The sequence below is a fragment of the Sparus aurata genome, chromosome 4, assembly GCF_900880675.1.
Source record: "Sparus aurata chromosome 4, fSpaAur1.1, whole genome shotgun sequence".
Taxonomy (NCBI): Eukaryota; Metazoa; Chordata; class Actinopteri; order Spariformes; family Sparidae; genus Sparus; species Sparus aurata.
This window is the reverse complement of record NC_044190.1, coordinates 6305298-6331311: the sequence shown is the minus strand read 5'-3', so window position 1 is coordinate 6331311 and position 26014 is coordinate 6305298. Positions and strand designations below refer to the sequence as shown.

Sequence of the window (26014 nt, the reverse complement as noted above, 5' to 3'; positions counted from 1 at the left end):
CATCAGGGATCAGGGTTCCTACCAAACCCGTCTTTTTGTTGGGACATCTTGAGATGTCACTGTACGTTATATAGAACAAGAAATTGTTTGATTGAAAAGTTTGTCGGGTTATACCACGCCGATCCTGTTGATATTGTGTAATCTGATCACCGCATTTGATAAATATACATGTGTATATATATTAATAATCCAAAGACTTTTAGTGATTGAATTCATATATGTTGTGTGTGACCAGGTACCTCCAGTCACCTGGTACCTGCTCTTTATTAGTCGATATAGGTTTACGTGGAGAAGTGGGGCACACTGCTCAGGCTATTATACACTCTTATGTGAATTTATTCCACTCCACACACTATCTTGAATGAAAGATTGATATTGCGGCATCAATTACGCTTTATCATCCTCTACTGAAACATGCCGTTTATGAATTCTCCAGTGTCCTGATTCATTCTGGCTCAGAGAATTTCTTTTGCCAAGGACACCAACCTCACTATTTATTCTGATTAAGCTCAGCAGCACCATGACAGCACATGTAACACTTGATGCTGCTCAGTCAACATGTTGAATTCATGCATTCTTAGCAAATGCCCTGTGTGTCATCGACTGCATCCCCAGGTATCTGTATGGACCAAGAGATAGGTCTTTGGATTTCTCACACACACTGGTCCTGATGACACTCAAAAGGACAGTCATCTTTTGTTCTTGGAAGTATCACTCTATCGCCTAATAGAATTCCCCAGCAGTCAATAAAAAGGATGAATTATGCATGTCGGCCAGCTACAGGGAATTGACAGAGCATGTAAATCAACCCCCCTTTCCAAAGCCTCCAAGCCCCCGTCTCCTCTCCCCCTGTCTACCCACCCTCATTTAAATATGATTATGTATATATGCATTTACTTGCGTATGAAGAGTGAAGCACGGTGTGGGAAATTTGTTTGCAATTGGACTGTAGTGTAACCCTCTAACACGTATGTCTGAGAGGAACACACACAAACACACACACACACACACACACACACACACACACACACACACACACACACACACACACATAAATGCAGAGACACACTTCTATCCATGGCAAGTCTTTTATTTTAGTGAGCTGCTGTGGGAGCCAGAGCCACATGACGTCTATTAAAAATGTTTTTTTAACACAATTGTCCATGCCACAGTATATTAGTTTAACAGTATAAGCACTCCCTGTTGCTTACCGTACATGTGCAGCAAGGGATTGGACCTGAAATGCAGACGTAGAAGGTGGTACTGGTGCAGTTCGATGAGTTTATTGACAGAAATGGTACAAAAAGCTTAAAAGATGGTGAGGCAGGCAAGGGTCAACACTGGATAAGGCGCACACTCCAACAGGGAGCTGGCAAGAATTAAAATCTAATAACAGCCAAGGTTTAGGTAAGACAGGGCAAAATATCCCAAATCACTAGACAGGCTACACTAAGAAAGGCTGGAACTGACCATAGAAAGCACAGAGACGGGAGGACAACAGCGTGCAGGTAAAACCAAACAGGGCCGTGGCAGACGATCAAAATGACAGGAAGAACATAAAGTCAGGAAATGAACCTTCTGAAAAAGAGGGGGGAGGTGAGTATATCAAAATAAAACTGAAAACAAAGAATGAAGAACATGACACAAAGGAAACAGAACCTAGGAACCAGAGCAGAGCATTATTGTAAGACTGTGTATCAATATGAAATTGCCAATTTACAACAGAAATGTCATAGCATTTTTATACTGGTGTGAAGATTGTGATAGCCCTCGCAATGGTGCATGTACACACCGACGAATTGGTTGTGCTTCTCTTGAAAAGACAGCATGGCTGAGCAAATGCCTCTGCAATTTAAATCTTCATCTGAGCTAACAATCCTTCAGATGCAATCATCTGTAATTGTCTGTGTTTCTGAGTGAAGTCACAAAGTGACACTCAGAACTTTAACCTGCTTTGTTCTCTGTGTCCTTCTAAGTGCAGTTACGTTGCTAACACCCACACCATCAGCTGCTGCCATTGATTTTTTAATACACCATAGCCGTTTTCATACCAATTTTGAGACATTTTGCACCATTCTGCTCTTTACATGTTGTCTCAAACAGCACAGAGAATAGCCCCTGCAATAAAAACATGGGTATTGCAGCTGAACCTTTCAGCCTGTCAGAGATAAAAACCTATCAATGTTAATGGCCTGTGATTTTCACTTGCTCCTTTCTTCAGAGTAACTATTAGTGAGGTTAATGGCAAATGTCCGCCCCGTGCTGAGCTTTTACGCATCCTGCAGCACCAAATAATACAGTTCTTAGTAGTGTTTCACATGACACTGAAAGCTTAGATTTGGCTGATAAATACAAAACCTACTCAGACCGCTTCGGCCTAGATTATTATTAAGGATGATAAATGGAGAAGAGTAGTTTCTTGTCTAAGCATCAGAATGTGAGTATAGAATCCAGTCAAATGCATTACAGTACAACCACTCTACACATATTCTTCCTTTACAAAGCTTCAAGTGATAATTATTTAAATAAATGTTTCTTAAGTCACTATCTCTCGCTGAACGAGTGATGGCGATCACGATGGTAACTGAGCCTGACTGTGACTATCGCTCAGTGATGATAGCGCTTCTATTTGCAGTATTATGAGCTGGATGTCTGTGGAGAAATCTCAGGCAGTGCACTGTTATTGATCATAGTGCAACTGTTGTGAAACGGCATACTGTATTTTTTTCTCCATTAGCATTGTGGGTAAATGGTTACCATGGCCGATCAAAGAAAAAGGTGTCGCCAAAGAGCATGAAACGGATCTTGAGAGATGGTTCCTTTAAAATGTTCCGTTTGTCTTCAGACTTTCCAGAGGTTGTAATCAGTGTTTGTGTTGTACATGTAGGGATGCAGCGATATGCGGGTGTCAAGGTTTAAGTGTTATAAAACTTTATTATACTATATACATTTGTTTATGTATGCAAATTAATCTACCATAGTATTAGTATAGATATATATTTTTTTAAATATATATTTCAAGTTTGAGTTTATGACTGTTGGGACAAAATACTTTTTTGAAATCATAATAAAGCGATCGTTCCAAAATGTTCTTCAAAAATTTTAGATTAGAAATCATTATGGAATCAAAACAAATCAATGGAATCTATAGGATCCATGTGAGTATGAATAGAAGCTTGAATTGTTCTGCTCACTGAGGGGCTGACATGTACTGTAGGTATCCAGAACACTGCATTCTTTCAGACAGATTTAACCCATATGGTTAGAGCTCTGTGTGTGACTCAAAAGAATTCCAGTAAAATGATAAATGGCAGCAGCAGTGTGGGTTAACGTAATTGAGAGCTTTTGCTGGCATGTGGGGCTGGGAGAAAACAAGACAGGCAACATGGCTCTCTGACAGTGGAGCATCAGAAATCTCCTTTTAGGATGTCTCTCAGTCTGCAGGACATCACAGACACATGACTGTCTCCTGTCATAGCAGCTCCTGGTTGTCTTTGCTTTCTGGTAGTGATGTTGGTCATAATGTCAAGTAGGAAGTGAGGATAGGGGGAAAACATTGTTTTTTAGTGAATAGTTGAATCCAGTCTGTTGCATGTTTTGTTTGTTCTAAAACCCCAGAATTGTAAGAGGTGTTCTGCTTTAAAGCTAAAACTGTGCAACATCTTCAGATGAAACCAAACCGACAGTAATCTTTATTCAGTAGTGGCATTGACCTGCACATTGACTTCTTCAGCATTAAACCGCTCACCTGCACTGTTTACTGTGGCTCTTCACCAGACATTTTGTGGGAATATGTTCTATTTAAAGGCTTTATAATCATGAAGTCCTGTGGTTTTGTGGACGTAACACTGTATGGCACACGCAGGGTTTACGTGGCTTCAAGCGTCCTGGAGGGCCCGCTAGAGCCATCTAAAAGTATGTTATGCCAGTTATGGGCTGCAGGCTTCATTGTTATATGCATTAATCAAACAATTGGTTTATTCTTGGGGACCCTAGTAGGGTAGAAAAAAACAAATAAAGACAGGTATGCAGCAGTTGTTTTTGTCTCAAGGGCCCTGCGGCTTTCTATTACGAGCGAGAGGAAAACGAGAACGTTTTCATGGCTGAGTCATTTGAGAAGCCCAAGCCTGCGCTGTTGGCACTGGGTTGTTTCTTACATTAATCTCTCTTAGTCTATTCATTAATTTATTTCCTGAGATAGTCTGACTTCGTTCCGCTTTCCTCTGTGTCTTACAATTGTTTCCCTTTATACAATAGCTTATATCTGAAAAGAACAAGGCACACGAAGTCAAGTCTTGACTTGACCATGTAAAGAACAAAATGTGTTGTGTGAAGCAGGAGAAATCATTCCAATCTGCTGTCTGCACAAATGAGATCCCACTGTTTTATTCACACCTTGAATATGTTTCAAAATTCATGGGACTGTTCTGATCTCGCTCTGGCTGGAAGAGGGGAAGTTCAAATTGTGTTCACTGTTAACCACAGCACCGCAAACGGCAGAATAGTTGGATTCATATTGCATGGTGGAGTAGAGATGGTTAAGTCGGCAGAGGGCTCAGTAGTCTCAGAGAGGAGGAAGGTAGGGAGTGAAAAATAATCAAATAATAGAAAAAAAAAGTTTGGAGATTCCCACCCTATCCATTAATAATGAATCCCTTCTTTGTTGTGACAGTTGTGATTCCACCTGCCTCCCCCCTGTGCTGCAGATAGCATGACCCGTCCCCAACTACTGTCACAGCAGCACCGATTGCTCTGTGACAGCGTCCTGCACTGCTTGCATCAACACACACTCACACACCCACACCTCCTCAGTGATCTGCCGCTCCCCCTGCCCAGGTGTACTGACCTTGCCACTAGTCTTTGTTACGGAAGGCTGAGTCACCACTCACACATACCAAATGTGTTCTTTCCCTCTAAAGCCGTCTCTGTGGCTGTCGCTGCCTTCAAAGCTGAATGGCAGAACAGGGGACAAGGCTGCAGAGACCTCTACATGTTGACGGGACATTCTCAACACCTTCGCTGGACAAGGTACACACCGGAGAGGATCTGAAGCAGGAGGATGTTGTTGGTCGTTTAACAGCTGATAGATGATGTTACATAAGGAATTGTTGCTTTATTTGCCTCCTTGGGGTAATTAATTTCACTCCGTTATTAATTTTACACAGACAGGTCTGAGCCCACACAGAAACCTTGATGTGATTGACGTGGAGAGCTGTCAGAGCGATGGGTCTGATGGGCGCCCTGTGCTGCTCAGGCAAAATCAGGCATTGCATCAATTAGCACAGGGTTGTGCAGCAGTGTTGGGGGACACAACTGGGAAAGTATCATAATCGGTTTTGTGAACTCTGTCTGGATTCACCCGGTTTGCGGCTCCCTGTTTGGGAGCAAGAACTCTTCCAGAGAGGCTTTCTCCATCTGCAACACGTTAGCAGAGTGTTTCTCCTCTGCTGCTGGTGCAGTCTCCTGGCAGCAGGATGTTAATTGAGGCACTAAGCAACATAATAGAAACTCTGAGCAATTTGGCGTCTCTCTGAATGTTTCTGCATGCGCTTTTCTTTGGCCTATATGACAGTATATGTTGAAGGTGTCATGGCAGCCTGAAAACTTTCATTACAAGTATTCTAGTGGTAGCCTTTATTGATAATATAATTTTATGAATGATGTAGATTATTATAAGTGGCAATATTGTTGACCAGCTGGTCTAGTGTGATTGGTCACCACAGCATCACGTTGATTCTGTTTCTGTTTATTTCTGGATTGGGGCTGTCACAGACAGACTAATTCATGATACATGACACACAGTAGAATATTCCACAACATGCCATTTAGATGATGCTTCTAGGAGAGCAAAAATTACATCATTATCATTTTTATATTTTTTCAGTGATTATAAAAATGCAGTTTTTCCACTTCCACTAGATCCATGACTCATATCATCAGAATGTCTATCTAAATATTTGCATTATGATTTTATTTGTTGTTGTTGTTGCGTATCTTGCAGCCCTGGTGAACCACTTGTAACAACATTATCTGTCACCACAGAACAACAGAAACATGTGGAGAGTTGATGCCGTTGAAGTGGAATTAGTGACAACATGGACACAAAACCTGAAAGAGAGCGAGGCCAGTTAGCATCACTGCACCTAGTCTGCCTGACACGCTCACCCTGTAATCTTTACTCTGCCTGTGCTGTATGTGTGTGCACATCCACAGCGTTGTTACAAGATACAAAGTGACAGTGGATACACAGAGCTAATTTTCCAGCTCTTGGTAGGTGAATGCGGTTATTGCACTTTTAATTAGAGCCATCCCTTGCCAGTATCTCACACCAAGGACCTGCAGCTAATGCACAAGGTGTCTCCATATCCTTACAGCAGGCACCTTGTCTTAATTTAAATGAACACAAGTGAAGCAAGCTCCTTTTACAATTGCAGCGCAAGGTGTCTTGAGCCCATTCAGCTCGAAGCGAGCTAATTTACTCCATCCCCCTCCCTCCTGGTCTATAAACAGAAACACATTCCTTGTTTCACAGAGTACTTTAGCTGCCGCAGTAAGAGCTAAGATTGCCTCGCTCGAAACAGAATGAGATATGGTGGTTTGATGTATGCTGTATGTTTCTCTTTCACGTACAAGAGGAAGCTGTCAGTGCCCTTTATGGTGCACTAAAGGCCAAAAGTCTGAATAGTTGTCCTGGTGAGATAACTGCGGGGATGCCTGCTACAACGAACTCAGGACGTCATTCAGGAGGGTTTTTTTCATTCAGCAGGGACATGACTCACAGAGCCTCACAGCAGAGTCAGCCACTCTCTAATGTGCATGCTGAAGCAGTCAATGTACAGCAAGACATTTGGTATTTTCACTAGTCCTGCGTTGTATTCTGCTTTCTAGGGAACAAAAGAAAAGGCAGCTACCTGCTTTATGTTCCCCTTTATTCCCACCTTGAAGACCCGGGGCATTCTCTGTCAGGCTTTCTGCTGAGTACGGCTTTGGTGTGTATTTTTATTTAGTATGCACTCTGTCAGAAACTGCCTAGTGTGCTGTTTGATACTCCTTTTAGATTGACGGGGTGATATGGGAATACTTGTTACCTGTCAGTCTGAACGGGTTAAAGTGGCTTTCTTGTCCTGACTTTATAAACCTACTCCTGGCTTGAGTGACACAGCAGGTCACTCGTAACAGTAATTGCAGGTTTTCTCGTGTTTCTATACAGTTTATAGCATTAACAGTGTTTCCCACACATATATTTTACTTGGACAGTCTGCCAGGTATATTCTCGGCTACCCAAGTACATTTGTTGACCTGTTTTGGCATTCTCTACTTTCACTTGTTTTATCCTTCTGAGAGAACCACGGCGTCCACGATGGATTAAGTAGTGGACAGTCTGCACTCTTCTGCTGCTGTCAATCACACATGCTCTTTACAGACAAAGACGCTCTCTGGTGTTACATCCCACCTGTAGGCAGTGATTGTGATGCCACCTCTCCTGTTTAATGTAGGCTTACTTATGCCAGTGTATTTTACAATCTTGTAGTTGCACCTGGTTTTTGCGATGAATTTTGTGCAATTTTGTGCGGATACCCATGATGTTGCTGGTAGAGAGAAAGCAGAATGGAGAGACGAACAGAACGTCACATCATAATGATTTTAAGAGTTTTTTCTGTGAAAATTAAAATGGACAATCAAAACTAATCATCCCCACTAATCATGAATGATGTTGGAATCATAACATAATCGCATTATGAATTTTTATGACCATATTGTGCAGCCCTACTCTCCATGTATGCTACTTAATTAACTATCTGTCATGCTTTAAATAGAAAATTATGATTTGTCAAAAGATCTGGCCAAAAATGATCTGTAAATGTTCTTTAAAAGCACATAATTTAAGTGTCTGATACCTGAAGACAGCCTGAACATGTTCATTTGTTCCATCTGAGGGTGGTATTAGGCAAATTGATGTGACCCGTTACCGTCAGTAAAGAAAATGTACAAAAATGTTACAAAGCAGTGATCTGTGATTGCATTTATATCTTCAACATGAATCATGATGCAATCAGAGTTTCTAATTTTCCAGGCACTTAAGTTTCAATCTGCTTACCTGAAACTAAAGTGTTAACTGACTATTATGTACTTGAATGTGACTGTGGATCACACCGACGGTAATAGTTTATTTTATCCCTCCATTACAAGTGAAACAGTGATGTCATTTTGGTGACAGCAGGTCAAGTGCCACTCGAATGCTCCGCTTCGGCACAGACAGACAGGCAGATGGTCTCGAAGGCCACTGCTGCCAACACCCACAAGTAGTCAGGGAAAGGGAAACAGGAGCTGGTGTGAAAGCCCTCGCTAGTCAGCAGTTTGTTTAAAACTAAATCAGCCTGCAGCACAGGGTTGTTTTCCTCAGCGCACTCTTTAGCTCTGCGTGTATCCTCACTCCACTGTGCAAAAAACATTATGCACTGATGTTGCTTTGCTCAGTTCCATCGCACTCGCTGTGGCTCTCTTTGGATTTTATCTTCCTGAGCCGACCCGCCGCTCCTGCTCATCTCCCTGCCTCTCTGTTTCCCTCTCACTGAATGCAGACTTCTCTCTGTCGGCTATTGATTTCTGTTTTCTTTCCTCTCAGCCTCCTCCTACTCGCAAGCTCCAGTGGTTGTTGAATCAAGCCAGAGCTTGGCCACAGACTGCTTCCCCCTGGGCCTATCGGGAAAATCAAAGTTGGGACTGCTTAAAATGCGGAGGGTGACCAGTTCAAAGAGAGGCTGTACAAATAGATGTGTGGTTGTATTTTTGGGTCATTCGTAAATAGTTTAGAATGATAAATATTTAAGCTAGCTCAGTCTGAAATCTTTGGTGAAGAGCATGACTTTGATGTCAGTGAGCTAGTCCTATGTGCTGCCACTTTGTGTTGCAGTATGTAAATGTGTCATTCATGCATAAATAGATTAATTTTCATAACGAGTTAACTGATGTATAAGACTTTTAATTTGAACAGTAAAATACTCAAAATGTTTTGAGACTGTGACCCGTCAATAATCATATCATGATTTTACTCTGGATATGAAAAGATACTCTAAATGACTACTGAATTAAAACAGTCAAAGTTCTTGGAGTCACCAGTTCTGCTTGTTATCAGATTGCTGCAACAATAAACGATAGACGCATGTCGCACCAGTTAATTAAGGGCTGATGAAAGAAAATGAAAAGATCTGTTGAGGTGATGTTTATGCTGCAGTGACACAGTGAAAACTACCAGCTGCAGCCTCAGTGTGACACAGTTCTTGTATTCCTCAAAAGTATCAGTTATTCATAACCAAGTTGTTTTTTCTGTCTTAAATACTGTACCAGATTTCTAAATGGTCTCATGTCTATAAATCAATATATAAAATATAAAAGATGTAAAAGGAGTTTTGTTTCTGGGCGGCTGACTCTGCTTTAAGCATATTTTATTAATTCGGAGAGCTGCTGAAAGGTGACATAACGGTGGAGGCGAGGAAGAGAAGTGGAGTCAACTTGAGGCCAGCAGGGTAACACGGAGCTCCAGAGGCTGCAGCCTTTAATCACTCAGTGAGCTGAATGGAAATAAGCTATAATTACTTTTTACATATTTTACAAGTCTGGTTTAAAAGAAATGACTCATCCAACTTTATCTCTGACCCTGTGAGGTCAGGAGCAGCCTCCCAGGTCTCTTGCATGTGATGCTGACAGTGTTACATGCAGCAAAGCCCCAAAGGCCGTTAATACTGAACCAGGATGAAAGATTGTTCAGTCTGATCTAAATAGTATTCTGTCTTTCCTCTAGTGACGGCCGTGTAGAGCTGCTGGGAGGAGGAAGTCTCCAGATCTCCAATCTCACAGAGGAAGATGCCGGTGTCTACACCTGCATGGCGGATAATGCAAACACAAGCATTGAAGCACAGGCCCTCCTCACCATACAAGGTACCCTCAACAACCCACATTGTCTGCTTTCTCTTGTAGGAACAGGTGCTGTACACTGCACTGACTGCTGATAGCAAGATGCTACTTCAGAACTGTCCTCTGGAAGGCTTTTAAAGTCGATGCTGGAGAGAAGAAAAGAGGGAAAAAAGCAAAGAGAAAAGAAAAATATAATACAGTTGCAAATACAGTAGAGTACAATTTATGGAGGCTCCAAATCATAAGTGTCATAGAAACTATGCTTTCACAGTTACAAATCAGCCAAGCTGAAACATATTCATGGCTGATTTTTTTTTTTTTTAAATAAATGAGGAACAACGTGACTGTACAAGCTACAGCTGAGCTGCTGGAGATTGTTGAGGATCCATTAGCAGTGGAGAGCTGAGTCATCAGGGCCAACTGAACTATAACTGAACCCTCAGACCTCTCAGACTCTCTTCCCTCATCACTGAAAACAGTCTCATTTCACCTACTATTGTTTGGGAACGAGTTTATAAAAATGACCCATATACCAAGCCTGACACAAAGCCAAAGATAGAAGAGGGTGCATGGGCCAAAACATAATACCATGATATATTTAATCGAATCACAATTGAGGATCTAAGTTGTGGTTGTATTTCTATAATTTGAAGAACACAGTTTGTAGAAAACAACTGTGCTGGAAATAGCCTGCTTATTTCTGTATTTGCACAATTTCAGCACAATATGGCATTATAGCTATAACTTTTGTCCAATTCTTTACAGTTCCTCAGTTAAAGAAGAGCTACGTGAAGTAATTCAGCCAATCAGCATAGCGTAGCGGGCGACATCACTACCGTACGTTGGGATGTTCCTGTAGAGTGGATCAATTAGTCTGTGAGGTTATGTGAGGTCTGGAAACAGAGGACAGAGTAATGAAATACGCTGATCTCTGTGATTTTTCTAAAAAGTAGATCTAATATCATCTATCACCCACCCCTAGGTACTGGCAATTTGGTTTGAAATGTAATGAACGAGGTCTATTTCTGCCAGGTAACGCAGCACAGTTGAGATGTGCTGCACACTGTAAAGAGGGACATGTGTTTTTAGGTCTAATGTTAACAGTGCGCAATCTATTCAGTGTTAGCAGGAAGCATACGGACTGTCTGAATCTGCCATTTCACTTAACTTCACCCCACACAGAAATTACAGAAAGATTTGAGTTGCACATGTAGCAGGAAGATAAAAGTCAAGGACAGGAACTGTGAGAGATTGAAAGGGTAAGAAAACGGCATTTTCTTAGACACCAAACAACGTGAAGAGAAGATTCAAACAGAGAACAGCTCTCCGGTAAAAACTCCTCACAGTGTGTCCACATACATTGATTCAGACGAATCATCCCTACACATAAGCTGTGTCTATACTCTATACTGTACACAATCACTGCCAGTTAACAGACTCTGGGTAGAAATATTCAGTCTTCCTCTAATGTTGGTTCAGTTCTGTGGAGGAACCAGACTGCTGGTGTTCTGGTGTTTTTCACTCAGAATTCAGTGTTGATGAGTGAATTTGAATTGTGCACATATTGGGTTTGAGACACATTTTTTAATGACTATTAATTATCAGTCTTTCGTAAGCAACAGCTGCTATTTCCCAAGTGACTGCTGGCTAATCTTCAGTTTTCACAAAGTCCTATTTTTAAAGTAAGAACCTAATATGTACAAGACTGGCCCATAATAAATATATAAACAAGCTCTGTATTTGTGTCGTGATGCACAGTACAGAAATGAAAAATTCATGCGTGAAAGATATTAAGAAAACGAGCTGAAATGTGTCGCGTGTCCCAAAACATTCATACCAAGGTCACTAGTATTCTGCACTGTGGAGGTCAAAGCAGCTATCAGCACCGGAAATCATCACAGATTGTTAATAAGCAGAACGTGGAGCACTTCAATTAGCTTTGAATCGCTGCATGCTGTCCATTTTCTTTCACCACATTCTCTGTCTGCCTCCCTCTTTCCATCACAGTAACTGCTCTTGGAAAATGTCTACATTTGTTCACTAAGTGATGATCCTCAGTTCAGACACGATATCCACCCCTGCCCCATGTGATGACAACTAAATCAAGCACACCTTGTCCTCACACTGTGCAAAAGTTTCAGTCAAAGCAACCATGAACGTTGCATCATATTGTTTTTGTGTCACGCTGAAAAAGAAAAATGACATCACTAATTATCTTCCCCATTTCTTCTACCAAAACTGTGAAACATCAATTTTGAGTGCAGTAGTTGAGGAGAGTACTTCACAGCTGTCACTATGTCTCGTTTGGTTGTAAGTCAAAAGAAACCTGTTTATTTTAAACCTGAACAACATGATCCTGCCGCAGCGGTCAGTGTTTCATGGGGAAATACAAATAACATTACTTGCCCACCGCCCCAATGGTCTTTTTTTTTTCATTTTTCATGAATTTGGAGTTGGACGACGAACGTTAAAGCTACCGACAAGAAATTTTAACTGTGGGCATCAGCTCCGGAGTCGCAGGAGTCAGATTCTAATGAGGTGATATCATTTCTGGTAACATTAATGAAATTAAATCATTTCTCAACTCTATAAAAAATCCTGTAGATGTTCCAACTAACTGACTATAAAGATAAATAGATATCACATACAAATATATGTAAACATCTGTTCATTGGGATATTGGGGAAAAAACACAATATTCAGCACACCCACAGTAATTGTGTTGTAATTGGTGTTGTCAGACTTTATGTTGATGAGGCAAACACACATGAACACAGACGTGTTCAGTGTGCTTGTGTACTTTTCCCAGGTGAAGCGCGTCAACAGGATTTGCTGTGAAATAATTTGAGAATGGGGAAACACCCTGAGGCTCATTCCCGGGTTCATTGCATTTCACACGCAGCCGCATCACGCTACGTCTCCCATCCTTTCTTCCCAAATCCCTTCATCCCACCAACACCCCTCCACCACCCTTTCATCATTTCCCGTCGCTCACTGTGATTAAAGGAGACAGTAATGGAAAAGCGGATCAGGTCACAGGAGGACATCTGACTTCACTCGTTTCCAGTCTTCAAGTCTGCCTCTCAGAAATCCCTCATGTGTCCGACCCGACCCCTGCCAGCCCTCCACCTCTGATGTGACAAGACTGTAGAGGATTGATTTTGGAATATTGTCGAAAGGCATCAGTCATCATAATTCGATAAAATAGTTTGATTAGATCCCGTGCTGTCGACTCACAGTCCTTATTGTATTTGCTTCATCCAGATTCATGAAGAAACCAGATTGTGTCATTGATTTGCTCCCTTGACAGCAGAAGTGACACATGAAAGGTCAATTGATTCCCTCAAGAAGTAGTTGCGCTCATAAAAGACACTCATACAAATCAGAGTGGTGTGAATCCATACTCACAAAAAAAGTGTTTTTCCTGAGTGACTTCTTCTAAAACACCTCCGGGCCTCTTTTGCTGCAGTAACGAGAAGAAATTGTGTGTTTATGGCAAGTGGCTTTTCATAAACACTGGACCGTTTGTGCTGAGGAGAGGATGCACAGAGTCAGCTGGGGATTTGATACGGTAAAACATTGTTAAGAATCGCCTGGAGATGGCTCGAGGGTTTGTGATGCAGCTGGTGCTCATCTGTGGAGGGAGCGATACATGGGGCTGCAGCAGGTGTGTGTACACACATTAACACACAAACATGCATACATAATGATGCCACACAAGGTCAATTATGCACTTACTCTATATACCAGTATGCATGTGTGTATTCACATGTTTAACTGGCCTTGTGGCACTTCAGTTCAACGTCTTTGGTTTCTACGGCCCAGCTAGAGGTCAGTTGTACCCTTATTTTTCAATCAATGGACCTTGATTGGTCATATTATACAATTTGTAAGATGAAAACGATGCATTTTTTTGAACCTTTTGATTCACTGCACATCACATACAGAATAATTGCAATAGCGGTGCCGACAGAAGTACCACTTAGAGAAAAACATACTCAGGTAAAATGAACAATACATATATTTTGCCCAAAATATGACTAATGACCCTCTGGTTCTCTCCCCTCAAATGATTTCATAGTACGATATGTTATTGTCCATCAGTAAGGCACAATTCAGTCACACATGTTTAAGAATCTGATGAGTATTGACCACAGTAGTCTCTACCTGCAGTGTACAGCCCTGGTTTCACAAAAGTTGGATGAATAAGAATGTGATTATTTTCTCATCCTTTTTGTCATGTTCTCAATAAGTTGGGACAAGGGCAACAAAAGAGTGGAAAGTTGTGGAATTCTCACATTTCACAGGTAATCGGGTTCATTGTTAACAGGTGGCCGTGTTATGTTGGGTATGAAAAGAACATCCTGGAGGGGCTTAGCTGTTCAGCAGCAAGGGTGGGTGAGGTTCACCACTCTGTGAAACACATGATTGCGTAAATGGTTTTACTGCCTGGGCTCAGGAACACAGCATAAGCATACTGCTAGTATGTTTGCAAATGATTTTATTCTGTTTCAAATTAATTTTGATCCAACTTTTTTGGGAGCTGGTTTTATGAGGTGGAATTTGTTTCCAAGAAATAACCAAGGCATTTACTGTTCATTAAAACTCACCATCAAGGTTTGCTGTTGTGAGATATTTTAAGCCCTGAGAATTTCCCCCAAGCTCCAACACAGGTCTGGAGTGAAGAGTGCCTTACAGAACAGTTAAATGTCTGTTGTGTTGGCTGCAGAACTTATCTGTGTGTGGACAAAACATCTGAGCAAACAACAATACGTCCTTGCGATGTGAAATGACGTACAAACAGCTTCCGCTGAGATAATGTCAGCAGCTGTCAAGGACAAGCAATAGGTATCCAGGAACAGTGTGCTCCATATCTTTTTATTAAATGTAATCAAAGTGCCAGTGAGATAGAGAGGATTTGAGCTTCTATATGTGTAAACACAAACACAATCTGGAAACTTGTTCGACGAGTCAAACTCCAGACAGCTACTTTTGTCAGGCGTTAAACAACAGTGATAACAGTAATGTTAAGCTCGCCCTTCCCCTCGTATCACATCTAGGAGCACAGACATGCTGCGTGTTTGTCAGAGTGTTGTGTTCAGTATGACTTTGCTGTGACATCTCACCCTCTATTAGACCTGGCAAGACGATAAATGAGGCCAGAGGAGGCAGCAGCTTCTGATTATGGTGTTGTGTGACAGGGGCACCACCCAGACCTGGACTCTGTATGTTTGCAGGACAGAAATAGTTTCTCCACAAACATGTATGTTTCCAGTTTTATGTGGTTCCCAGTCATTGGCCCTCATCTATCATGGCCCCATGCTATCGTGTCATCAACTTAATTGTTTTTTCCAGGAAATCCCTGCCCTCTGTAAAAGTTTCATTCCTTTCCTATGAGCTGAAGAGATTTATATCCACAGACAGCAAGGGTGTTTTTGCCTTGTTATAGAAATGGGCAAAAATAGACAGAAATATAAAAACCTTAGATATGCTAGATTTCAGCACACAGTTCCACTTTCTTCTTCGCTCTTTTGTAGCAAGAAAAAGTGAGACATTGATTGTATATCACATCTACATACCTTGTGCAGCTCACATTGTTCCACCAGGAAAGAATAAAGAGATGTGACTGTAACTTAACAAAAGTCGGTCTATTAACATATCAGTTGAGGATGCTGCAGAGGGATTTTTTTTTTTCTTTTTCTGAACTGTGCTCAAAGTGATTTTTCCAGCGAAGGACAGGAATAGTTGTTGTAAATGACGCGTGGAAGAATTACAGATTTGATAAGATCGGGTGGATATTTTTTGCTTTTATTTCGGCACACTGTCTTCCTGCCTCCCGCCAGTGTCACAGGGCAGTTCCTCTGTGGCTGACATAAAAACAAAACTTTCCATTTAGCTATTAAAAGAACACTGATCTGATAATAGGCGCCGCCCACGGGGGCACGACTTTTCCCTTTTTAAATACGTGGTTTTATCTAAACCAGTGGGCTGAGAGGTTTGTGTCTGTTTAATTTCCATCTACACCTTCCCCCGTGTCTGCATTCACCTGAGGGGAACCACATTCTGCTGTTTATGTCAGACGGAAACACAATTGCATCAGGAACATACAAATACTGTGTCGGTTCTGTTGCATTGAGTTTGGTGCTTTGTTTTGAGAGAAGTTTTCGTCTGGCCCATGTTGCTTCATCTGCTGTGGGCATCCAGTCCACCTTGGCCCACCTTATCAGGTGTTTGAGTGGGCAGCAGATTCTGACTGTCATTACTCATCCTGTCAAGCTACAAAACTTCAACTCGCACGTCTCTGATCCATAGGACAAATGCAAACACACAGCCATTCATCACCACATTTCTAGTTTAGGTGTCATATTCTGGCAATGTGCAAGAAAATGTTACCTCCTTGTGTAGCTGTTGCAGTACAAATAATGTACCTGTTCTTGTTTACATTAACATACAAGTCCAGCATTATTACAGTTTCAATATTCAAGACTATAAATTGTTGCATCTCAAGAATAACCCACAAAAATGTAGCTACTGTAAATATTGGTGTTATACAGGACAGTGTTAGTTGTTGTTAATTCCATAGTTCAATCTCCCATGTGGACAAAAATGGTATGAGCACGACCATCTTGTGTCTAAAGATCTTGATCTTGCTTTTTTTAAGTGAGGGATAGAGACAGAAGATGTTTTAATTCTGTTCCTCTATTTTAAACACAGCTGTCTGCAGGATGCTTGGAGCTCAGGGTTGTTTATCTGTGGCTGTGTAAGGACAAGAACTTTGTTTCACCGCCTTTCCTACACGTAGGTCACATGTGATCCTACAGCTAACAGGGTCTATAGCTTTAGCTAAAAATGTCCTTGTTTTGTTATGTCTCCTAATAATAATAAGCCAACAGCGAGATGTAGATCGGTAGCAAGTTCAAGTCCAACATGAAATGCTACGTTATGAGCCAGTTGTTCTGCTGCCATCAGGCTCTGAGACATCCTCAAGACTCGGCCACCAAAAATAGCTTTAATCTTCTGAATCTGGCCCGGTGACAGCTGATAACCATATAGAAAAAGCGGATCTCTCTGATGGTCTTGTTTGCTTAAATCAGTCATATAGAGGCATAAGTATTGAGCTGAAATGGTTTCATAACGTTAAACAACGTAAAGTGGAGGATCTCGGGCCTCTACTTTTCTTCAGTTCAAGTCATTTTAGACCCATCAGAGTCCACAAAAACATCCAGAGACTGAACTCTCTTGCTGTGACGCTGCCTCCAACAGAACCTGATGTTCTCAATGACTAAAGCAAGCACCGAGACTCTTTCTTGCCTTACTGCTGAAGCTGTTTGTTTTGGATTGGATTAAGAGTAAAGCTGTTATCTTTGGAAGAGCAGGGTGGGTAATTAGTGCAGTCCGAGCTCCAGTTGCCCTCAGAGTAAACCCCTGGCTGCCCAAGAGCTATTGTTTAACTTTATGAAGCTCACTGGACTCCAGCCAAGCTAACAAAGTAGAAAAATGTCTTTCATATTCGGATCCTTAAGCTTCAACAATCTTATACTTGGTCTTAATGGATGCCTGCTGTATGTCTACAATCTATTTATTTCAATTTTAGACTCCTCCCAGAAAGATGAAGTGCGCCGACTACAACAGCTGCTTTCTTCAGCTGGTTGATATTTCACCATTTTTTATGTGGACCAGTAGACGGAGGAAGGACCGTTCTTCTCTCAGTATGTCTCTATTCCAGTAATCTTCCTAGAATCCCTCTAATACTCCTAGGTTTTGTTTTAACAAGCTCACAGTGGGACACACACATGACCTTTTTGTGGCCCTCTTTTAGTAGTTCACTGGAGTCAGTGTAAGTCTGCATTAAAGCTTCTTTTACTAAGCTACAGGCTGCAGAGATGATACCATCCGCAGAGAACTGGCATCAGAGTTCCCTCAGCTCTGCTCCTCTCTTAATATTTGTCTCGGTGTTTGTTTTCTCCCTCTTACGCTTGTATGCATTTCTCGTTGTTTTTCTGTCTCTACTGGGTTTCTTTCATTAGAGCATTTTTTATGTTCCAAAAACAAGTCCGCCCATTTGGAGACATTCCAGATGGTAGAGTTGTGCATCTGTGTGTCTGTGAACCGTAAAATATAGAAAAACATAGACTTGGCGTTTGTACCATCATCCATATGTTGCAGGGACATATTCGGCCCTGGATTCGGATTGATCACTCATCACCATTTTTCTCTGTTACTGGGTCCAGAAAATCCAAATTTGGGTAAATGCTGCCGTGGGGGGTAGAGTTAATCACAAACATGTGAGCAGCAAAAGCTTTGCAGAGTTTAATAGGCTAAGACATCTGTCAATCAAGCAAATACAATCCAAAAATACTCCCTTAAAGGCACCATGTGGACTTTCATTACACACCAGCACAATTTTAGGTATTGAGCAGTATTTTTTCAACGGCTCTGCAGCACTACAGTACTTCGTTATAATGCTGTTTTGTCACTTGATCATATAATTACAGCTTCTTGTTATCTGAATATTGCATTTGGCCATACTGTGATTTTAATAACATTTGATTAATTGTGCAGCCCTACCGTTGTGTCCTTTCCAAAGTCCTGGTTGTGGACCACTAAGTTTTTAGATAGATGTTAGTGTATAGATATTCTCGCACTAAAATCAGGGCTGACAGGCAGCTGGCTTCTTCTAGTTCACCTTTGCATATTTGTGTTTCATGCTACAAACAGCCAATTAAGGAAGGTCATCAGACCAAACACAGCCCTCCACACATGTCACACTGTTGAGTCCTGAAGCTTCCTCCACTCCCACCGCCCCAGCACTATTGGTATATTTAGGCGTTTCTTCTCATTGCCCAGTCCAATAGGTTCCAAATGTCTGAACTCCATTTAGAGAAAATGGTGCATGTCTGCCGAGATGGAGAAAGGGAGGAGGGGAGGGCTGGAGATGGAGAGATAGACGGGGAGTTATAGGAAGATTAAGAGCTGGGAGACTGAGTTGTGAAATGCAGAGAGAGAGTAAGAGATAAAGAGAGCTGCAGGGTACCAGTCACCATCAAATCCCGTCACAAACAAACCTCACCGGGGGGCCTGAGCACACGCACACACACACGCACACACACACGCACACACACACACACACACACACACACACACACACACATACGCACATAAAATATAGATATTAACAGAAAGACGTTGAATGTTATCTTAAAAAAGAGACAAATGCAGTGAACGTGCACAGATTGTGACAGCCTGAATGTACAGAAACATATTTTATGTCTAGACACACACACGCACAGACAGACACATTCACACACACACACACACAAACACAGACACACAGACAGACACATTCATACACACCCACACAAACACAGACACACAGACACACAGACAGACACATTCACACACACACACACACACACAGACACACAGACAGACACATTCACATACACTCACACACACACCCACTTCTGTTATGCAAACAAAATCCACCCATCCACACGTGTAGAAACACACACAATTATGTAAAACCTGTAGCAGCAGTAATAACAGGACAAAACATGTATCCAGGCTCATTTATTCAGACACACACGACTCAAACATTCAGACCCACACACACCGTCTTAACACCAAGTCCCTGACACACAAAGTAAACCAAGATTCCACCTGCTTCTGCTGCACAGCTATGAGAAACTGATATCCAGGGGACACCACACTGTGAAACGCATTATTCACAGCTCACACATTCTCGTGGAGGGAATACCGGTACACACACACACACCCCACACACACACATACACACACACACAGATGCACAGAGACGTCAACACAAGCACCTGAACACACTCAAGGTGATGGCTGTCTTGACAATCTACAGGCATCACTGTCCTCATTTCCGTCCTTGTCTCAGTCGTCAGTATTCGCCACAGAAAAGTCTAGACACTCATTAAAGCCGGTGAGGGAAAGCTTCCATATACTGTGGCACTATCCGATTGTTTCGTGTTGGACTGGTTCTGCTGCACTGTATGGTTGGAAAAGTGGCAATTGGGAGTCACGGAACAAAAGCTTGATACTGTACAGCGGGCTTTTCTTTGAAACGTTCTTGTCGCATAGAACCTGAAGGGAAACTGCACCCTGGGATGATCCTACAATGTCGAGTGTGTTTCATTTGTTGAAGTTTAAAGCGTTGTAGTTTATACTGAAGAACAGCTTTTGACAGTCTGAGTGACATGTATGAATTCTTAGCTGTCATTAAAAAAATGAGCCTACGGGCATAGAAAGAAATAGCTCACAAGGCTGCTTAATGAAAACAGTGAACCATGGGCCATGTGTACGACTTGAATCCCCAAGCTTAAGAACAGATCTCTATTTTGACTGCAATGTGTAAAGTGTTCACAAAGAAATACTGTAACCTTTTCAAAAATGTGGGGCACACAGTGTTGAAAGGGGTTAGCGTTTTGATTTGATAGTTCATATGATCGCAACGTTAGCTGTTTACAGGATTGCATGCACAGAGTGTTCCACACAATTATCCCACGAAGAGGATTTTCTGGAGGAATACGTGGAAATGTCTTCTGTTGAGTTTCACCTCTCCGCCCACCTTTGTTCCATGTGCTTTGTGTAGGGCATGAAAATGCCAAACAGATGGGCACAGTGCATTCTAAGGTCAGGATAATACAAACATGTCAGAGCGCCCAGTTTGACCTGGAGCTGTGCTGCTTCTTGAAGTATTGAGGCTATTATAGCTGGATACATGTGTGTGCAGAGGATGGTTCCTTTAGCAGTTTTAATTACATTTAACTATAATTTGGGAGTCTTCATTTTCCTGCCTAATCGGTTAATTTTAGAGTAAATTGCCACAGCTACATCAAGCAAATGAGCGGGACTCGACCTGACAACCTGGTCCTCTGTTGAATATAATCAGGAAAGGACCTACCCACTGCTCCTAATATCCAATCAGCCCGTGTGAATAGCCACAAAATGGATGCTAATAACTAGCTATCACAGAGCCCACGATGCTGATGGCTACGCTCTGACACACCAACAATACAGTCATTTAGACCGTGGTCAGCGAGGTCGGCGTTTATCAGAGAATGCACAGAGGCAGCAGAGGCACACACCCGCACACACATGCACAGACTGTCTTGCTCTGTCTCTCCTCACATGCACATACTGTCCAATTATAGAGAGAGGACGAGGCCTGGGCCCTGCGCTCCCAGTGACCTTGTTCCAGGACAGATTGATGAGGCACTGTATCTCCCCAGCAGATCAAATAACTCCTTTCTGGCCCTCATTATCAGGACCAGGGGAGATCTGCAAGTGCTCGGCTTAGCTAGTGTAGCATGCTTACACGCTGTACCACCACCAAAGTGACTGTTGTTTGTGACCAGAACAGAGGTTATGAAACCTTTATATCAATTATTCCAAGTGCTGAAAAGGTCATGGTTGTGTGAAGGGTGCAGAAGATAATTGGATAAGTTGCTGTTAGATGTTCTGTTTGTTGTTCTTTCCATCTTCCTTGGCATCATTCGGTCCTGGCAGAGACCAGCGTGCTGGAGTTTGATGTGCCTGGTCAGCTTTGATAAATAAATTGGTTACTTAATTTCATAAGAAAAAGATGGATCGTACAAAATGTTTCAGTCATCTCTCATTCACTCGTTTTGGGCAATTCTAACAAGAAAATCAATGTGATGTTTTTTTCTTTGTAACCCTCCTTGACACATCTTCTTATCTGGTTTCCACAGTTCCTCCCCAGTTTGTCAAGCGGCCAGCCAACATCTACGCCCACGAGTCCATGGACATCGTGTTTGAGTGCGAGGTCTCAGGGTCACCAGCTCCCACTGTCAAATGGGTCAAGAATGGAGATGCTGTCATCCCCAGCGACTACTTCAAAATAATTGTATGTTCATTCGGAACACGTGTCTGTCCCAGCCTTTTAGTACTTGAGATCGGTAAAAAATGCTGCTTGTAACATTATTAACTACAGGTTTTTTCCCTTCCTTCTTGTTCTGTAGAAGGAGCACAACCTGCAGGTTCTGGGTCTCGTCAAGTCAGATGAGGGTTTCTACCAGTGCCTTGCGGAAAACGATGCTGGCAACATCCAGTCCAGTGCCCAGCTCATCATCTTAGATCACGGTACGCCACTCACCAGCAACACCCACTAATTTGCAAATTAGACATGCTAGCTAACTAGTTGGTGCTAATATCCTGCTTGAGAAGATGACAAAAACTTCACTAATTAAAGGTGCAATATGGAATTTTACAAAAACTAAAACTATCAGTTTGTTGAAAATGTCACAAGTTTTGACATTATTTCAAAGACAGTTATGTATTTTGTCTACTGAAGTTAGGATGTTAGCCAGCTAGCCCCTGCCAATCCTGTCTCACAGTACCACTTTGTACCTTATCAACTAAAATCACCTTGGTCCTGTATTCTTTGATGTCAGATTGGCCGTAATCAGTCTCAGAGGCTATCCCCATCGATCCCCTGGTGCTCTGAGCTCCCAGTAGGGGCAGAGTCAGCTTATAGCCCCTTTTAGCTGCACAGCTAATTGAGCTAACTAGCCAAAAGTGGCTACAGTATACAGTTATGCTGCTGATACGCTGCCCCCTTTTTGTTTTAGATAACAAACTCAACAGATTTAGAATTCTTGCATATTGCATCTGTCAATGATTAATGTCAGGAACGGCTCACAGAATTAATCAGTTTTGCACAGACAGCCAGACATCACAGTTGGAAATGTAAGCATCTGTTCACAGCCATTCTAACATCCACAACAGTCTTAACACATTGCTTCTGGTGATTATTTCTTAGCTTTAACAGCCTCATATGAACATCACAGTTGGGATCAGGTTGGGAGCTGGAGATGTTGAATGCTAACAAAATAATCATTGCGCTGTCATTGTTAAAATCCAGTTCAGTAGTAGATGCCTGTAGCTCATAAAAGGCTTTTAAAACAAGAGCTAGCTTGGTAACAGGGTGGATCTTCTGCTTTCTATACAGTTTGCCTTATTTATACACACCTAGATGGATCCTGGAGGCTGTGCACATCTGTGAAGGTGTGAGGAGTGTGTGAGAGTGTGTAGTGAACAGTGAAATGAAACCACTGGGATCTTGTTAGACCAGAGGTGACTCACAGGGAGCAGACTTATATGTGGGGCAAACCATGCTTGCAGTCCATTCCACATTGAGTGTGACAGAAATGTTGTGAAGACTTTAGAGAAGTTGCTTCACACAATGCCGGTGCTTTGATGCAGCACCATTAGACATGTAAAGGCTGTCTTTAGCAGGGAGCTGCACTTACCTTGAACACATACAGTATGCTGATTAAATGCCTGGATAACTGCAGCACAGCCTTTCTTGTTGTACATTTTCCATTTAAAGCCAAAGACGAGGTTTGAAATTCCCAGAGTGGAGCCGCTGAGTGCAGAGTGCAACAATGGAACAACAAGGACGGTGGCTGGAAGCGCCAAAAAACTAAGTGCCTGAAAATAGAATCAAATGTGGAAAACAGTGTTAACATCCTAGTTCTTGAGGTAATTTAGTTGCATTACCTCTGATCATTTGAGAAAATGTAACACAGCTTAGATTTGAGATCATTTGCGCAGTCATAATAATCATAGTCTAACCCGCGGGGCAAGTTAAAACCTCCCCACAAAACATGAGAGCAACAAGGAATTCAAGATGATGAACAAGACACAGTTTTACTGAAAAACATCATCTGAATACAATGAAAAGGGGGAAATGGAGCAGCAATAAAACGGCAAGGGGAGTGAAGGTAAAACACTTCTGATACAACAGAAAAGGAAGCTCACAGTTCACTCACAATCCCCCATTTTGTTGAGGAAGGCGCCAGAATTTAATCAAGCGTGAACTCCCCCTCTCCTGAAGCAGGTGGCTAATGGATTAGCATAGAAGGGTCCAACCGGTGGCCCCCCAGCTGTGTCACTCACTCTGATTGGAGGACATGAAGTCAGAAATAATGATGACCTGCAGCTCATTGTGTATTTGTGTTTGACACCATTGATAAGGCTTTTGGTTGAAGATAAATGGGATGAATTACTGAGGCAGCTGGCCTTGTACACGGGGTCTGCCCTGAGCAGAGCTTTGAAGAAATTAATCTCTGTTTAATCCATAAATATCACACAGAATCTTTTCCTTTCTTACGTTACTGTGAGAGTGAGTATCTCGGTGTTGGTCACAGTTAATCCATACACTGCTAATCCATACACACTTACCAGCAGAAGGCTTCCTGTTTATTCGTCAGTTCATTATTCGGTCATCATGCGAGTGTCAGATGATGGAAGTAGAAAATAAGTAAAGTCGCAGTGATTCTTTTTATTCTTGCTTGCTTTACTGTGTCAAAGTAATCTCCCCTCTCAAAGGTGCAGCGGTGAATCTATGAGAACCTATTCGAAATCAGCTCATTTTTTACGGATGTTAGTGTTTTGTGGGTTTGGCTCTGTGATGTGAGGCTGGAATGAATCTGTAAGTTGTGTAAGAGTAGCAGTGTCTGTCTCCTCCATTGTGCTCGTCTCTCTTTCCTCCTGTGCTGCTCGGTATGGACGCATTCAGTTATACGGCCATCTGCCACCTTTCTTGCCACTTCCTCTCACTTTCTCTCCGCTTGTCTTTCACAGCCACCTGCTCTCTGTGATAATCCAACTCACTGGGCTTTGTGTTAATTGTGCTGCCTTGAATATTCCCCCTACAGTATACTGCTGCCCCCTGACAGCTGGGTATCTTTGTCCACTTCTTAGCCCACACTGCCCCTCCTGCTTCTAGCTGCCCCTGTGTGTTTCGCCGCAGTCAGGTATCCTGCTCACACCTGCCGGGCATGAATCCTCCTGAAACAAGGCCAGGAAAACACCCTGTCTGTCGGCCGGCTGCCTCACAGTCAGGGGAGATAAGCCAGGGACTTGCCACAGGGATAAAGTTGTCTTCACCCAGCAGGGGAATCAATGGGGGCGAACTGCATCTAAACAGCCAGCCAGATGCAAGTTGGCTAATATTCATTAGTGCTCATAATCTTTGATCTTGACACTGCCAGCTGCAGTTAAATGTGGCTCCGCTGATGATTCCCACTTGTGGACGTTTGGAATGGAAAAGGTCAGCTGTTAGCATATGTACGGTATGTTGACAGTTATTCATAGTGATATGTGCTTTGTATCAATACTCTCGGCTCTGAACTCCTGGAGATAACAGTCCCGTGCTTCATAAACTCTGTAGGACTAGATGACAAAATCAAATAATAGCAAATATTTGATCAATACCGACCAATATCGTAGAACAATGTTGGTGATGACTATAGTTACTCTAATTATACAAAACACAATGCCCCTGTTATGTTAACATCTACTCAATATTCAATGCTTTGCCCTTCCCCCCCCCCCCCAAAAAAAAAACGTTTTCAACCGAGCTGTTTACATGACAAATAAAGAAGAGGAGAGAATTATCTTTGTTTGATCAATTTCATACAATAGACAGCAGAGTGAAACTGATCCTCTGCAGTTAACTGAACTCAGCCAGTGCCTGTGGTCAAAGGTACCAACAGGAGAATCAACCTCTTGGTGCGTGTTTTGATGCTTCATATGCAGCGATACATACTCCATTTAACATAATGACATATTTATATTGTCGTATTTAAGCACTATGGAGGAATTTGCTTCCAGCTTTACTTCTGTCTTTTCAGACTGCAGTCACGTTGCTCCCTGGTGAAACCTCTTTGTCGCCTTTATGCAAGTTATGCAAAACTGCTCTTGTTTGTCTCTTGTTTCCCGAAGCTGAATCTATCCTGTAAACAGGCAAGAGACTGTGTGTTGCAAACTTCCATAAAAACTCCATGCTGAATGCATGTCAAACATGTCGTAGAACGCTCCTAAAAACATTAGAATACCAGCATATCAGACGTGTCTTCATCAGAAAATGCTACATTATAACAATAAGGCGTAATTCTGAATATCCAAAAGGAATATGCTGTTTTTTGATAATCATCAGTAGTGAGGATATAAATACTAAGTGGGCAAAGACAATTAGTTCACTTTATTTTAATGCAGTCTTTAAATCAGAAAAAGACAGTATCTCAAAATAATGGTAGTCTCAAAT

General features: G+C 42.1%; 1 protein-coding gene across 18 annotated transcripts in view; it reads left to right on the top strand.

Moving 5' to 3' along the window:
- neo1a (neogenin 1a) overlaps positions 1-26014 on the top strand; it is a 171556-nt gene that overhangs the window by 94641 nt on the left and 50901 nt on the right. For all 18 annotated transcript variants that reach the window (XM_030414312.1, XM_030414310.1, XM_030414316.1 and 15 more), the window contains exons 5-7: positions 9803-9939; positions 21654-21808; positions 21924-22044. In XM_030414312.1, the coding sequence (XP_030270172.1) occupies positions 9803-9939; positions 21654-21808; positions 21924-22044 (413 nt within the window). The remainder of the gene's footprint in view (positions 1-9802; positions 9940-21653; positions 21809-21923; positions 22045-26014) is intronic.